Source organism: Mus caroli, unplaced genomic scaffold (genome assembly GCF_978045245.1).
Source record: "Mus caroli unplaced genomic scaffold, Mus_caroli_1 scaffold_19, whole genome shotgun sequence".
In the NCBI taxonomy this organism is placed as follows: domain Eukaryota; kingdom Metazoa; phylum Chordata; class Mammalia; order Rodentia; family Muridae; genus Mus; species Mus caroli.
Genome location: NW_028227274.1, coordinates 56,119,293 through 56,137,131, shown reverse-complemented (window position 1 = coordinate 56,137,131; position 17,839 = coordinate 56,119,293). Strand labels below are relative to the sequence as shown.

The following is a 17,839-nucleotide window of genomic DNA, read 5'->3' as shown; positions in this document are numbered from 1 at the left end:
GCTCTTTCAAAATACAAATGCGAGTCCAAGAATATCCGATCTAGATGACATCACTGCAAAGCACATTTGGATCTTGGTGGAGTTCGTTCATCTGGCCTATTTCACTGCTCCACTCATATACTGCTTGGATTATATCCCAAGACTGTGTCTCAAGGGAGAGAAAGCAAGCCCCGCTCTGTGCCTCTCCCAGCATTCTAAAATACACATCTTCTCCACCACAAGCTTCGCCATTGTTGTCAAATTGCTTGAAACTGAGAACCGTGGGCTCCAGAGTGGAATTGGTGCCCATTTGCTTGATGTTTAAGCCCACTCTTTCAAAAGCACGGTTCTTGATAATAATATTTTATAATGTCCCACTGTGCTATGTTTATTCTTTCTGGCATACTGCCTATTTGCTACATCTAAATATTCAACAAGTTCCAAAAAAGAAAAAGAAAAAAAAAGGGAAAGCACTCAAATGTATGGGAGAACATTCCTGACATTTTTCAAAAAGACACAAGCAAAGTTTCCAGATGTGTGACTTACAAATGCAACTTGAGGCCTGTGCCTCAAGTGTTTATTTTTAAGATTCTCCATATAAAAGTTTAATAAAAAAATGTGAGGGTCACAGAGAATGACTATGAGAAAAGTATACATATATATTTTTTCATAACCCCCCAAATTAAAAAATATAATTTAATAAAATACAGAGTAATGCAGGCTTCTGATACAAATTTAATTAATTTCTATTAAACTTCTAAAAAAGTTAGTTTGCATATATAATGCATGTTGTAATGACCCTGTATGCTTTGTTTTAATTTTCCGTAGCAATTCTCAACCAGACAATAGACATCTGTAAGCACCATGCCAATCTCTGTTTGAATGGACGGTGCATACCTACTGTTTCTAGCTACAGATGTGAGTGTAACATGGGCTACAAGCAGGACGCTAATGGAGATTGTATAGGTAAGTTCACTGGGAGCCCATACAAACAGATGGGGCTGAATACAAATGTTTAAGGTCTGTGGAAGTAAAAGGAATTCCTGTGCTGTTTTCCTGGTATGTATGCCACTCTCTGCACCCTGGGGCCCCTTAACTGGTTGTTGCCATTATATCCCATCAAGAATTCCCCATCCCTTATTTTCCTAGAGTTAATTTCTGTCTCAAATCTCTTCTTTAGAGATTTGCCTATCCTAAATATGAATTAAAATCTTAAAGTGAATGTATTTAGAAAACAATATTCATTCAATCCATCCAAGGTGACAATGGACGACCAACTATAAATATTAAATATTTTGGTTTAAAGTCTTAAGAAGTACTGGGTTTGACTGTATGACTGCAAACATTAACGCCTACTTCTTCATCCTCTTTGTCTTCATCCACTTCCTCCTTCTACTCCTCCTTCCTTGTGTGTGTTTTGTTTGTTTTGGTTTTTGTAGTCATTGTTTTGATTTGGTTTTGGTTGGTTGGGTTTGGGTTTTCTTTTGTAGTTGTTGTTTTATTTTGTTTTGGGATTTTGTGCGGTTTGGAGAGGGGTCTGATTTTTTTTTAAGACAAGGTCTCTCTTTGTAGCCCTAACTGTCCTAGAACTCACTACATAGACCAGAATGGCATCAAACTCACAGAAATCCACCTGCCTCTACTGCCCACTGAGTGCTGAGATTAAAGGAATACATTACCACTGCCAACAATTATTGATTCCTTAGATACTGACGGGCTATATCTAACAAATACAGAGGGCTTTGTGTATAGCTCAGCAGGTAAAGTGTTGACTGTATAAGCATGAAGAGTTCAGATCCCTGGACATGCACATGAGAAGCAGAGAAGTGTGTGTCTGTAATCCCAGCAATGGGGAAGCAGACACAGAAGGATTCCTGGGACCTGCTGGTCAACTGGTCTACCCTACCAGTGATGACCAGATTCAATAAGAATAATTATCAATGGAGAATAATTGTGAGAGACGGGGATATTCAATCTTTGGCTTCTATGCACATCTGCATATATGAATGCACACACAGAGAGAATAACCATAAATAAAATGTTTCAAAATATAATAACAGAAGCAAGAGAGAAGACTTAGCAGATAAGAGACTTCCTGCTTTTCCAGAGGGCCTGCATTTGGTGCCCAGGACCCTTGTCAAGTAGCTCACAACCTGCCTGTAACTCCAGTTCCAGGGGATCTGACAGCCTGTTCAGTCCTTGACAGGCACTCATTCACATGTGGCATACATTCACACACATACACACATATACACACACACGTACACACACACACACATACATACATGTTATTTAAGAATAAAAATCTAAAGCTAATTTAAATAACAATATAAATATTGCATATCTATGTAAGTACCACATGCACGTGTAAAAATTGCATATTCTAAAGTAAATGAAAGTGTACTGCTGTATTAGTTAGGGTTTTACTGCTGTGAACAGACACTATGACCAAGGCAAGTCTTATAAAAAACAACATTTAATTGGGGCTGGCTTACAGGTTCAGAGGTTCAGTCCATTATCATCAAGGTGGGAGCATGGCAGTATCCAGGCAGGCATGGCGCAGGAGGAGCTGAGAGTTCTATGTCTTCATCCAAAGGCTGCTAGTGGAAGACTGACTTCCAGGCAACTAGGGTGAGGATCTTATACCCACACCCACAGTGACACACCCATTCCAACTAGGTCACACCTATTCCAACAAGGCCACACCTTCAGATGGTGCCACTCCCTGGTCCAAGGATATACAAACCATCACAACTGCTAAATCAAAAAATAAAAAAGTGTATTCTCTGTGTCAGTATGAGTCAGCTTGGTAAGTTGTTTGAGCTGGACAGTATAATAAACTCAATATTTAGTCATAAAAAATCCCTGTAAATAAAATACTTGAGAAGGGAGAGGACGTCTTGAAGGCTTTCAAAATGTTGTGAATCTTCTCTACTATTCCATTCAAGGCCAGTGAGTGGTGATGCATAGAGCTTATCTGTAATGTGAAAACATCAACAAACCTGCTGTGTGTTGTGCTGAGTCCACTGACCCCTTTTGTGCATTGAGTCAAGTTTGTAATGTGCCTTGGCTCTCACCAGAGATAGAACGGCTCCCTGTGTTACAAGTGATTCCACACTCAAGATATTTCACCATTATTTTAAACAGCAAAAACAGAGGCTGAAGAAATGGCTCAGTGGTTAAGAACACTGACTGCTCTTCCAGAGGTCCTGAGTTCAAATCCCAGCACCCACATGGTGGCTCACAACCATCTGTAATGGGATCTGATGCCTTCTGATGTGTCTGAAGACAGCCACAGTGTACTCACATAAAATCAATCAATCAATCAATCAATCAATCAATCCTTTAAAAATAAATGAATAAAATACATCAGTGTATTTTTAAAAAAACAAACAAAAAAACCCAAACAGAACAAAAATCTAAAAACCCATATATTATATATTATCACCTTCAGACTCATTAGAAACTCTGTTACACTTTTAGAAAATTGGCAGTATTACTTTTTAATTCTGCCACAGTAAAAACTTACATACCAAACCCTGACCTGCAAATGTGTTTTCTAAAATCTCTAAGAGATGCATGTGACCCTTTACCATCAACTAGGCTTTTTTTTTTTTTTTTTTAATTTCCTTAAAGGGACAGGTTCTTGTTTTACTTCAAGAAACTGAAAAATTCACACATTTGAAGAACTGTCATTTGCATGGCAGCTAATCTTTGAGTAAAAATAGCATTCTGTGATAAAACGTGGCTTACCAACGTGGAGTGTTGCACCAATTCATTTCTGAGACACGTGTGGTACTTCAGTCAGCAACGGTGTGTAACGTGCATTGCTGTCATCAGAGATTTTAGAAAGCACATTCGCAGGTCAGGGTTTAGTAGGGTGAGTCTTCACTGTCACAAATGAAGCCCTTTGCTGAACCTGGCTTTTCTTTGCACTACTGTCCTGTGTGTCCTTGGTAATGTGGCTTCCATTTGTGTTCAGGTATTTGTGCTTAAAGCACTGCTTTGTCCTGTATCATTGAAAATGTCCCCACAGTGAAAAAGGCAGTGTCATCAAGTGGTTATGATAACACTCTTTAAAGATTTATTTATTCTTATATGCATTGGTGTTCTGCCCACATGTCTGTGTGAAGGTGTCAGATCTCCTGGAACTGGACTTACAGACAATTGTGAGCTGCCATGTGGGTGCTGGGAATTGAACTTGAGTCCTCTGGGGGGGGAAAAAAAAAAACAGTCAATACTCCTAACCACTGAGCCATTTCTCCAACCCCATGAAAAAGAAACTTTTTAATTGTGTTTCTGAAATCCCAGTGACTTCCAGGAGCCCATAGACCAAATCTTGAGACCAGTTGTTATAGAGAATCCCCAACTTTGCCCTGAACCATGTATGAACCAGCCGTTATCAGTGCTGTGATTAATGGCGTGTGCCAACATACCTGCCTATAAGCCATTTTCTCACAAACCAAAAAGTAGTCTTGGAGGGTCTGGTGTTTCTAAATTCTATCTATTTGATTTAGAGTTATAGATGGTGACATGATAGTAAAATGGAAGCCAATGTGGGACCTCTAGAAGCAGGCTCTACAGTAGCTGGGATCATGATCTCTTGATAAATCCGAATTTCCTTGGGGCTTTAAAAAAAAAAAAGCCACACTCAGCACATCTGCCTGTCCCTGCTCAAGTTCTGAACCACTAGAGAGAAACACATATGTTTCTCTCATATGTTGTTGTACAGATACTGAAAATTACATCTCCATGTGTCGTATAGTCTCCACATTTGGGCTTACCAAGGCTGAAGTCCTGAAGAAGTCTGCCATACTTTTATATATTAGTCAAAGGTGTGTTTACTTGTCCAAATTTATACTCATGCCTGCAGAGGCCAACAAAGCTCACTGAAGGCTTTGGTTTCTCCCAGTTGATTTATCTTTGCAGATGCCACTCCTTGATCTTCATCTTGCAGAAGCCATTGGCATGACTGTTGCTCACATCAGATGGTACAAGAGACCACATCCAACCAGTTGTCCTGGAGTTGAGTTTGATAAGTTTAACATTGTAGGGCCTGATATGTTAGGCACTAGGAAGGAAGGGTTCTTGTTTTACCTCCTATTACTTCTGCCTAACGTGGTGTGGAGACTGTATATCTGCATAACTCAATATGCTGGGGAAACCCAGAGCTTCTGCAGTTTGCCCAATCACACATGGTTGTACGTTAGACTCGATCTCATCATTCAGTCCTTCAGCCACAAAACCTCACCAGGATTCTCCTTCACACTATTATAATTCACAGCCATAGCTTAACAATGAAGCCCATATTCAGAAAAAAAAAAGAGTTTTCAGTCTTTTCATGCCTTTCTGGTGTCAGCTTTTAACCATTTTGAGTTCATGAGGAACAAGTTATTCTGTTAGAAAAAAAAAAATCTTACTTTAGTACTCAGGATAAGAATGGTACCGACTTAAAATGTGCCAGTGTTTTGAGGAGTCACAAACTGACCTTTATCTGAGAACTCCTTTACATGCTTGCTAAAAATATAAATCATATGTTAAACATTAAAAAACAAAGCAAATAAACATTGAAAGCAAGAAAACCAGAGCGTGACCCTTATTTCTTCCATAAGAATTTCTCCTGGGTCCTGAGAACAGTTACATTCCCTCCCGTATTTCTCTTATTCTCTTGTTCTTCTCTTAACTTGAAATTCGGCAATGCCTAGTGCCTGTCTAATCCACACTGTTGATCAAATCGTTTTACTTCATATCACTGATCCCAGGACAATAGGAAATAGATGCACTTCTCTCCTGCCATGCGTAATGCAGAGCTCTTAGAATTCTTAAACAGTTTATCGACTGATATAATTATATATTACATACATAATGTTTTCCAAGGATAGATTTTTAAACTCGTGGTGTCTGAAATTTTAATAACTTTAATAATCATTTTTTCATGATTCTTTTCATTTGTTTTCGGAGTCTTAAGATTCCCATGAACTGTACTTAACACTACTGAGTCCTTAATGGAATCATAGGAAGAAAGAAAGAAAGAAAGAAAGAAAGAAAGAAAGAAAGAAAGAAAGAAAGAAAGAAAGAAAGAGAAAGACCCAAAATATCGTGACTATAACAGTCATTATCTCTGTCCCTGTACCTTTAAGATAGATGTGATCACTTTGCGGTACCGGAGTGTGAGGCACATCATGCAGAAGAGGCATGAAATGCGGGGTTCAGAAGATAAGGCTGGGGATTTGTGGTCCCTCTAAAACCAAATCTCTAGCTGCCGAGGCTGGAACTTATCGTTGGAGTGCCAGCCTGCATGCTTGAGGCCATGGATCTGATTCCCAGAACTACCAAAAATAAATAAAAAGGAAAGCTAAATATCCTGATCCTGTTAAACACACAGAAAGAAAGAAACAGAGCTTAAAGGGCTCTTGGAATTATAAAGCAACTCAATTAATTTGCCGGTGAGGAACTAAAAAAAAAAATCAGTGAGCGAGTGGATACAGCCTATTGGTCAGCTGGACCTTGTAGAAGACTAAAGAGAGAGCTTTGATAACACTGAATGACCTGGGGGTGGGAAGAGTTGCCATGGCAACAGGAAGCCATGGGGGTGGGTTCTTAAGAGAGAAAGATGTGCTGAGTGACACTGTAGATTCTTCCATTTCTCCATGGCCCCCTGGACAGGTGACCTGGTTGGGGGGGGGGGGTTGGTTACTTGCTTTCTTAGAGACTTCATTTAAACACAGTTTTACACTGGGCTTTCAACAAGAGACAGCCATGAGTCACATTTAATTGTTGGGTTTCAACGGTGCACATCTAGATAACCGAGGTGATTTTTAGCAGTGCAATGCAGAGGTGCGGTTTCATTGTTGAAAGCGCTCAGATTGTACCTGATGTGTTTGCTAACGCTCTAAACTCTCTCTTCCCCATTTCTGCTCCATTCCTTTGGCTCAGTAGAATTGATGGTATCAACCAAAAGTGTCAATGTAAGTGAGTCTTAATGGGCTGAAAGGGCCCTGGGATGAATTGAAAAAAAACGCACTTAATCCTGTTAGACTTTGCTGTCTTAATTGTATTCACCCTGAGGTTTTGTTTTGCCCTCCCCTTCCTTTACCAGAGAGGGTGTAATTGCAGTCCCTCAGAAAGTTTATAGAAATGAGGTTGGTGTGTGTGAGAGAGCACAGTCCCTCTGGCAGAAACATCTGTGAGAGGAGCAATCTGTTTATTAACATGGTCACCCTGGGTTGACTGCATTGTTCTTTCCTGCAGTCTAGCTAAAATTGTAATGATAATGGCTTCTACATGGACCTGAGATGGCAAAACAGTATGGCAGCTTTTTTAACTTGCCAGCATTCAGAATATTACCTAGTGGGCATGTCTAAGAAAAGAGAGGTTCAATGTACACTGGCCCAGTGATTTTACCTGGGATTTGCCTGGTCAGATTTGTTCAGTCTAGTCTTTGGTTTTACGAACCCAATGTAATGGTTTCGAATTTAACTACGCCTAAGGAGACCTTACATGGAAACTTCCAACTTACTCTGGTTTCAGATCAGATAATAATGGCATCAAATTTTATTTTCTGTGAAAAACAAAAATCCTCAGAGCCAATCTTAAGACTCTTAGGAGATCTGAAGTTAATCGGGGGAAAAAATCGCTGTTTAATTGGTTTTTGTTGTCTGTATACTTTATGTTTGTTACTACAAAATAAAGCCTCGGTGAATATACCTAGCTGTGTATGTATAAGCAAGTCTGCAACAGCGTAACAAAGAAAGTCCGTAGTCCATCAGTTCCTTTATTTAAAACTAACAGTATTGACCACATGTATTGTGTGTGTGTGTGTGTGTGTGTGTGTATGTGTGTCTTTAGAAACCATCCATTGTTCACATGATATTGTCCAAGGCCTTAGGCTATTAACTTGCCTAGATTGCTGTAGCTGCTGAGTGTTATTGTCTGCTGGAACTTACAGTTGTTGCTTTTTGAGGCCTGTGCCCTTAATCACTGGGCATTATTCCAGCTGGGGAAAAAAAAATCATTATTTCCTGATTAAAGCAAATTCGCTAGTACTCTCCAATAAGCATTATTTTTGTAAATCTTCAAATTGGACTCTGTGTGTATTTGAGGAAAGGAATTTTCATTCATTTATAAATACTCTGCTAGTTAGACTATTACCACGGCCTGGCCTTCCCTCAAGTTTAGGAGGCTAAATGCACTTTAAACAAACATTTCTACAAATTGAGTGACGTCTGTAATGGTTTCTTTTGCCGCTCGCAGATGTTGATGAATGTACATCCAATCCCTGCAGTAATGGAGATTGTGTTAACACACCTGGATCCTATTACTGTAAATGTCACGCTGGATTCCAGAGGACTCCTACGAAGCAAGCATGCATCGGTAAGACAGGGATTGTTCGTGGAAACGGGTTCTGTGAAGTAGACTCAGCAAGGCTGTTGAAGTTAAAGGGAACTTATTAAAATGAGACAGGGATTAGCTAAGCACTGTTACGTTGTGGGATTGTTTTAGGACGCTCTTGAAGAATCTCCCGTTAAACATAAGCACCGGGTGCGTGTATAAACCAGGAGGTGTAGTATCTGGCTCCAAAACCCTTTAGTCTGCTTTATTTGCCTATAAAGCATGGCTTCCTTTCTCCAAATAACGTCAGCATTGCCGCTCACTGAATTTAAAATTTATAGTCATTTTCAACTACTGGGTTTTTAAAAAATTTTTTATTAGATATTTTCTTCATTTACATTTCAAATGCTATACCCTCCCCACACACACACACACACACACACACCCCAGCCCTGCTCCCCTATCCACCCACTTCTTGGCCCTGGCGTTCCCCTGTACTGGGGCATATAAAGTTTGTAAAACCAAGGGACCTCTCTTCCCAATGATGGCCCACTAGGCCATCTTCTTGAGCCGCACTCACAATTCAGCACCGAATCTTTCCTTGTCTGTATTCAGTCTCATTGCTTCCCCCACCGACATCACCCAGAACCTACCTCCCTGCTGACTCATTGCAGAAACCCTTGACCAGACAAGTTCAGTTGTCTTCCGTTTCCTGTTCATCCGCACACTGTTAGGTGCCTGGATGGACTTTCTCAGGCAGTTGTCCTTGTATTGCTCTGAAGCCAGAAATTCCTCAGTTTCCTTCACTGACCCAGCATTGAGTTCTGACTTTAAGGCCTTTGTCCACTATGCCAAAAAACAGCTGCCTCGATAATTCTAGCCTCCTCCTACCTGCTTTTAGGCTAACCGCACCCCATGTTCCTTTCTCTGTCTTTCCCTCTTCATCCACTATCTGGTAAGGAAAAAGAAAATGCTTACATTTTCTATCCAAAAGGAAAAGCTAGTGAGAGGTGAGGATGTTGCTGAGAAATCAGCATCATCATAGACATCACGTGACTATGCATTATCTTACTGTTCCTTCAACAAGCATGACAAAGAAAGACTGTTTGGCTCTCTTTAATCTTGTCAGATATTGATGAGTGCATCCAGAATGGAGTTCTGTGTAAGAATGGCCGATGTGTGAACACAGATGGAAGTTTCCAGTGCATTTGTAATGCTGGCTTTGAATTAACCACAGATGGAAAAAACTGTGTTGGTATGGAATTTCTCTTCCCTTGGAAAAAAAGACTTCTAGAAGATATACATTTTATTTAGTACCACATAGAGGATACCTACAAGGGCTTCCATTTCTCATGCGTGAAAGAAAGTTGGTCACTTTACCTAGGCAAATAAAATATGAAAGCATTTGACATGACCAGAAACTTAAAGTGTCAGAATTAATGAGCAATGAACGCTACAACAACTCATAATTCATGACTTGCTGCATTTTTCCTATGTGGTGCATATTTAAATATACGTAGCAGTTATTCTCCAGCAATGTGCTGAATTTTCGATGCCATGGTCATAACACTGGCAATTTAGAGAAATTTGGGGGAATGTGGCAATTTTGATATCTGTTGTAACTGAATCTCTTGAGAGGTTGGCATGCTTAGCTGAGTAATGGATGCCAAAAGAGATGTGGAACTCATACACTCACTAAGAAAGGCGCAGATCATTCCACCTGCAAGGAGGCTCTCTGAGCTTTTTAATTCCATTGTAAATGTGACACCCACTGGGAACTAAAAGACCACGGATGCTAATACAGTCCTAAGATTTATTCCTTGCCTTTGCATTCATTATACTGAAGGACCTTCAAGCAGCCACACTACTTGTGATCATGCACTAGACATCCTTATTTTTAAAAGTGAAATAAACAGGCAGTCAGCCCCGAAAACACATGCAGACAAGCAGCAGTGTGCAGATTGAACAGGTTGTATCTATGTGTTTAGGAACATCGACAGTAAATGGGAAAAGAGGCAATGGGTTTGAAAGAGAGCAAGGAAAGGACACATGGAGGAAAGGGTGGGGAGAGTGGGAAGGGAAGGGAGAAATGATGCAATTATAATCTCAAAGCTAAATAATTTTAAAGCATGAAATAGTACCCACAAGGACAGGATTCCTACGGAGATAGGTTTGACTGTAGACTATGGAAGGAGAGGCGTGGTTCTCTTGAGGCCAGGGGTCAAGATCACTGTGTCTTTCTGCCACAGACCATGATGAATGTACAACGACCAACATGTGCTTGAATGGGATGTGTATCAACGAAGATGGCAGCTTCAAGTGCGTGTGCAAGCCAGGCTTCGTTCTGGCTCCAAACGGCCGCTACTGCACAGGTATGTACAGCTTTGAGGTGAGAAAGCCACCATGACTCACACAGGGCCCTTGGCTCATGCACGAGTGTACTCAGTATTTCAGTTTGATGCTACTCATTATCTCTTGCTAGTTTAGTAAGGCAGATGTCTAAAGTTTCCTAAGGAAATATGTATTGTTGAGAAATAACTGTATCTTTGCAAAGTAATAATGGTATATGAAAAAATTAAAGGAATGGCAGATTGATTTAATTAAGTCTGAAGGAGACAATACAGAAACAATGTCTTCCTGCTTGTTGGCTAAATGAGCAAGAGTAATCAAATGCCCTTGCAAACTTTTCATTTTTGTATTTCTCCAGGACTGGATTTTTCTAAGGTCATTTTTATGGGCACAGTATCTCATATATTCCATAGAGCTGATCTGCAGATTCTTTGGGAACATATCATGAATCTAATTTCATCTTAATTTCATTAAGTGGAGAAATAATTTGAGTGTTTTCATTAGCTATTTTGTTTATGAAGCAATTTTGGAGACCAAATAATTTCAATAAATAGAAGCCCCCTGGAAATACTGTATGATGTTCATACTCACAAGCGGAGCTTTGTAACATGGAACATGTTTTGTGGTTTTTGTCTTGGAAGCAAGCTTTTATTTTTATTTCAGTTTCCTCCATTAGAGGAAATCAACTTTCTGCCTCCAGTTTCACCAGTCTACCTGAATAAATTAAGATTCCTTACCAAGTCCTATGACTTCATTAACATCCCAGGGGCAGTTGGGATACAAAATGGTACAAGTTTATATATAGCAGATAGCTTTTGACTTTGCAAAGAAGGGAAGTATAAAGTGAACTAGGAGAGCTACAGCTTTGGACTCAAGGTCAGTTGACTGAGATTTAACACAGGAGAGGTGACCACCATTGTACTGCACACCAGTTTGGAACTTCACTTGAGAGTTTCTTGGGAAACTTGAAGGCCCGTATCAGATGCCTGGCTTAACCATTCCTCCCTCCTGGGATTTATTCTTCATCAGCTTTCTTACTACAAATGTTAGAATCTGTGGATCTTGACTTAACCACTTCTGTATCTGAGGTGTGTCTCCGTTGTTGAGAATCTCCTTAATGTTGGGCAGCATTTGATAAATACAAACAGACTAGAAATTACAAGGCAAATCTCAACTTTTGTTGTTGTTAATATGAAATGTTCAAATTGATGTCAAAGCAGAATCTACTCATGTGTGAAGGAAATTGTAAAACTTGGCCACAGATCTGAAGAGGTTTACTTCACTTCATTTGAACTAGACAATATTCACAGTAAACAAGGTTATCAAAGAGATAACAGAAGTCATGAGACTCTTTTTCCGCCCTCAACACATACAGCAGATTTTACTCAGACTTTACAAAATGTGCTTGATAGGACTGTATTATTATAGAGGTCAGTTTGCATTTATGTGTAACATTCTACAAGTTACTCAGTTAAAAGGCTGGTAGGCGAGGGCAGTTCAGCAAGCAAAGTCTGTTACTCATTAATGGACCAGCTTCTGTCCCCACCTGGGCAGATGTGGACGAATGCCAGACCCCAGGAATCTGCATGAACGGGCACTGCATCAACAACGAAGGATCCTTCCGCTGTGACTGTCCTCCCGGCCTGGCTGTGGGTGTGGACGGACGTGTATGTGTTGGTAAGTGAGGTCTTCAATAATGGCCCGGTGGTCCCAAGTGATCTCTGAAAACATAAAATGGGATATGTCTACACAAAAGAATAGTATTTGACCACAAACAGAAGACACAGGTAAGACCTCTCTCTCATGCCAAGTGAGAGGTGTCAGTCACAAAAGGGTGATATTTTATTGTGTTGGATGTTGTTCAGAGGAAATGGCCAGAGAGGCCAAGCTGCATGCATTTAATATGATTGCTGAGGGCAAGAGGAGGAAATGTTAGCTAAAGTACATGCAAATGTTCCTAAAACCCACTGTGAGTGTAAACACCCTTAAAATGTAGAATCCCCATGAGTAAATTTTATGGCGTATAAGTTACATCTCAATAAAACTGTTTTATAACACCGAAACCCTAAACTCTCTCTTTTCAAAGCTTCTGATGGTATACAAAGAAATGGAGTTCTGTATTCAGTGGGTGTTTGTGTTGTTATTAACCACAGCATATGTAATTGGGGCTTACAGTTACATGCGTGTAAACTCTTAACTTTTTCTCAAATAAAGCCTGAAGCACGAGGAACTGTAGAAGTATACTAATATCTAACGCTTAAAGTATTCAAGAGTATTCCTCACCACCACGAAGGGGGACTGTGAGACCAAATGCACATTTTACTCTAAGCCACTCTGAATTCCCTTTGGAAACACCTGCTGAGTGGATGGCATGAAAATGAATCCAAAGGGCCATGAGTTGGTGTTGAAAAAGCATGTGGAGCTTTTGAGGGGCTGTGGGCACTCCAAGACCTAAGCAGTAATGCTGAGGTGATGGCATAGAGAAGTTAGGAAGATATGTTAACAGGGTTTCCCCTTCTAAGCGCTTCTGTGAGACTTCAAGGATGGGTTGATCCTTTTCATGCCCTCTGGATGTCAGCTTATGAAGGAAGACAGCAAGGCTGGTTTGAAAGTGCATTTGAGAAAAAGGAAATTCTTAGGCATCCCATTTAAATACTTTATGTGTAACTATCGAATCCCAGGAGGGGTAAGGAGGGACAAGGAAGGGTCGGCAGATGGAAATCATCTGTTCTCTCAAATTCATCCTCCATCCAGCCGTCCAGCCGAGGCTCCATCCCAGCCTGCAGGTTGTCAGCGCTTTGTCCAGGGGAATGTAGCTCCTTCCTGTGTGGAGAGCCCAAGAAGAATTTTTCAGTTGCCTTAAACTACTTAGTCACTTTTCATCTACACCTAAATGATTCCGTTGAAATCGAAAGTGAACATAAAGCTGGTTTAGGATGGAGAAATTATTTTTTTTCCTTCCAAGCAGCCAGTTTATGAGCATTTATCACAAAACTGATGTTCAAAACCAAGACTTGGTTCTTTTTTCCACATGCCTAGAACACATCAGAAACCTTTGGAATGTTTTTGTGAACTTTTTTGTCCTTGTGGCGATTTCAACATTTTAACATAGAGCATCATTTATCCGGGTGGAAAATTGTATATTGCTATTCTCATACTAAGGGGGATTTCATCAGTCCTCCCAATAAACAGTGAGAACTGTTCCTTGTTACGTTAGGAAGAAGTCACGCCTATGTCTTATTTGAATTGGCTCTTTAACAGAGGTTTCTTTAATTATATCTTTCTTCCTATAAGAATTGAGATTTAAAAAAAAAAACACTTTCATAAAATTAAGCGATGGTTTTAGCATACTGAAGAACCATGGCTCACAGTGTAAACAGGAGACAAAACGTAGTTTTCCCTACCATCCCCACCCCTTTAAACTATTTTGTAGTTGGTTCAGGAGACAGAGAAGATCCCATAATGGAAGAAGAAAAGTCAGGTTATCCCCTAACTTAGCATTTAGGTAACAAAAAAATTCCATGAAGATTTTATTTAATGGGAGAGATCCAAATCTTGACATTAGAATGTTCACTAGCATATGATAATTAACATTCCTGAGTTTTAAATAATAAACGTCCTTCCAAGCTCAGCTCTTCAGTGAGTGATGGTGAAGGCAGGGATGCTTTGTATTATTAGAGTCACCCTAGGATGGCTTTGCAAATATTTAAAGTCACCTTGTGCGCCTGCCACATGGAGCCCTTTCTTCATGTGACCCAGTCCATAGACATATCATCCTCTGCCCTCTGTCTTCCTTATCTACATCCACTGTGACCCGAGGCTAGCCTCCTTCCACCATCTGTTCATTGCTGACACAGTGGGTATCAGAGCACTGGACCTGCCTCTTAAACTGAGTAAAAAGCCCTTCCAGGGATCCCATGGGACTCTTTCAGTCTTGATAAGATTTAAGTAAAAAGAACTTCAATTTATAACCCAGATTATGCACAAAAAAACTTAACCTTTTTAAATAACCATTCTTTTAAGAGCCAGCTACCTGATTATAGGTAGATAAGTAGATAGATAGATAGATAGATAGATAGATAGATAGATAGATAGATAGATAGACAGACAGATAGACAGTCAGACAGACAGACAGACAGATAACAGATGACAGATAGACAGACAGGCAGAAAGGTCCTTGACGTTGGGCAGATATGAGAGATCTGTCATTAAATTCTCTATATTCAGGATGGGATCTCAAATTTATCTTACCTATTGAAAAATTTTTAGTTAAATTTCATTTTCAGCAGGTTCCTTGAAACACTAGCCTTAGAACATTTTATCATGTTCCCAAATCCTAACATATTTCTTTATAGAAAGTTCATGTTCACCTCTTTACTGGTTTTGTTGTTTACTATCTGTGTGCTATTGGACAAAGTATAGTCCCTCAAAAAAAAAAAAAAAAAAAGAAACCCTCCTTCCCTCAGTAGCTCTGTTGATTAAATATGTTACTGCTACATACTTCACCTATGTAAAGCATTATACAGTGTAAACAGATAATAAGAAAGCAATACTGGAGAGATGACCCAGTGATCAATAGTACATAGAACTCTTACAGAAGACCCAACTTTGATTTCCAGCAAAATCAAAGGAGATTGTGGTTTTTGGCAAGTCACAATCTCCTGTGACGCCAGACCCAAGGTATCTGATATCTTCCTCTGGCTTCATGGGCACCTGGACTTATGTGTGTACGTGCACATGCAAATTAAAAATAAAAAAATCTTATTTGAAAGAAAATAGTACTTTTTATTTGGATAAAATACTGGTATCATATCTAGTGTGAATCTTAAGCGTTTCTGTTTTGTGTAGTGAAGTTGACAATAACAAGCAAGTAATACAAAATTAGTATTCTGCATCCATATGTATTTTGCTACTGGTTTCTAGAATTTGCTAATATACTGGTAAAAAAAATTCTCAAAATAATCTCATTTTAAAGAAAAGACAACATGCTGAAATGCAATATTATATGTAAAAGATATGTATACTTTTAGTGTGTATTAAAGTATATATGTATACATATATCATGTTAAATGCATATATTACTCTGGTCCACACAGTTTCCACCCCAGTCCTGTGAGTGCATTCTCGTAGCTCACTGCTGGTGTTCGTCTTTCCTATTGTGACTCGGTTACATGATGAGGGAAATATGGACTGAAGTTCTATCTTGGGGTCCTTGATCATAATACTGTCCTTGCCAAAGATCAGAGAAAGAGGGTTGCTACCCGTAGGGCTTTGATTTTCTGAGTGGTATTTGGTACCTCACTTAATGTTTAACTAGCACTCCTGTTTACTTTATAAACTACTTCGCTGATAAGCAAGGTGTGTAGTAATCTGAGGTAGACCATCTAATGGAGATCTGAATTCAGGATTGGTGTGGTCCTAAGGCCCACACAAGAATTATGCTGCTTTCTTTCTTGGGGACCTTCTTGTGTCAACTGCTTTCAGTAACTTAGTCAACCACACAAACTGGTGTGTGATGCTTTTGTTCCTGTAATAGATTCCACAGCTTTTTGCCTACTTGCTTTTATTCTTTCGTTTTTATATTTTGACTGGTTTAGATTTGCTTGTTCATTATTTTTACCTTCATATGTGTGAGCCTGGGTGAGCTTATGTGCACCATGTATGTTCAGGAGCTCTCTAAAGCAGGCAAAGGTGCCAGATCCCCTGGAATTGAAGTTACAGGTAGTCATAATTCTCCATGAGGGTTGTGGAAACTGGACTGGGGTCCTCCACAAAAGCTGTAAGTTCCTTTAGCCACTGAACCTTGTCCCCAACCCAGTCAACTTGCTTTTGAAAAGCTGTACATTGTATGTTCTTGTTCTGAAAGCAGCAGTAACATTGACCACACTAATCCCTCCCCAAGCGCTCACAGAAATCCTACTTTAAGTCAAAGCTGTGTTTCTCGGGATTAGAATGATAAACTCAGGACCCTTTTGTATGTGGCTATACGAACATCTCAGAAGTTAATGGAGCTGTGAATCTAATACATTTCATGGATTAAAAACTACTAGAGCATAAGAAAGCATTAGAAACCGGGCAGTGGTGGCGCATGCCTTTAATCTCAGCACATGGGAGGCAGAGGCAGGTTCTGAGTTCGAGGCCAGCCTGGTCTACAGAGTGAGTTCCAGGACAGCCAGGGTACACAGAGAAACCCTGTCTCGAAAAAAAAAAAAAAAAAAAAGAAAGAAAGAAAGGAAGGAAGGAAGGAAGGAAGGAAGGAAGGAAGGAAGGAAGGAAGAAAGAAAGAAAGAAAGAAAGAAAGAAAGAAAGAAAGAAAGAAAGAAAGAAAGAAAGAAAGAAAGAAAGAAAGAAAGAAAGAAAGAAAGAAAGAAAGGAAGGAAGAAAGCAAGAAAGAAAGCATTAGAAGACACACGCTAAGAAACAGATAGTTATTTCTAACAACTTATCAACAATGTTAGGGACTTACAATGGAGACTATCTCTGATGAAATTGACCATGTTCTCCTGCTTAGAAACTTTGCTGCTTCTCTGGCCTTTAAGATGTTCAGATTTAAAAAAAAAAAAGTTCATTGTTGACTCCCTCATAAAACTGTAACATATTTCATAAGAGAGTGAGGGAGTGAACTACTGCAGGATTTTTAGGGGTGTGGATTGGCATAAAGGGAAAAGAGGCACCTTGGGAGTCACTCAAACCTACCGTGAATCCGAACTTGGGCCTTTGAGAGTTTGTAACTTTGACTTTTTACCTATTCTTCTTCACCTTGAGTGACCTCTTTCATGAGGCCATGTCTGCATAGCCCCTTAGTACAGTGCCAGAGAGAGAGAGGTTGTTTTCTTTTTCTTATGTTTGTTTGTATCTTAAATGGCTGTTTTGGTTTGGTTTGGTTTTCTACAACAAAACGCCATGACCAAAACAGCAAGTTTTAGAGGAAAGGTTTTTTTTTTTTTTTTTTTTTTTCAGCTTACACTTCTAAGTTGCTGATCATCAACAAAAGAAAGTCAGGACAGGAACTCAAACAGAGCAGAAACCTGGAGGCAGGAGCTGATGCAGAAGCCACAGAGGGGTGCTGCCTACTGGATTGCTCCCCCTGGTTTGCTCATCCCAGGGCTACCAGCTCAGGGATGGCACCACCCACAATGGGCTGGCCTATTCTCCATTGATCACTATTTGAGAAAATGTG

The 17,839-nt window shown here is 39.8% G+C and overlaps 1 protein-coding gene across 1 annotated transcript in view; it reads left to right on the top strand.

Moving 5' to 3' along the window:
* Positions 1–17,839, top strand: part of Fbn2 (fibrillin 2) — a 198,052-nt gene that overhangs the window by 90,886 nt on the left and 89,327 nt on the right. Inside the window, exons 11-15 of the mRNA XM_021150431.2 lie at positions 808–945; positions 8,233–8,352; positions 9,440–9,565; positions 10,560–10,682; positions 12,214–12,336. Coding sequence (XP_021006090.1) covers positions 808–945; positions 8,233–8,352; positions 9,440–9,565; positions 10,560–10,682; positions 12,214–12,336 — 630 coding nt within the window. The remainder of the gene's footprint in view (positions 1–807; positions 946–8,232; positions 8,353–9,439; positions 9,566–10,559; positions 10,683–12,213; positions 12,337–17,839) is intronic.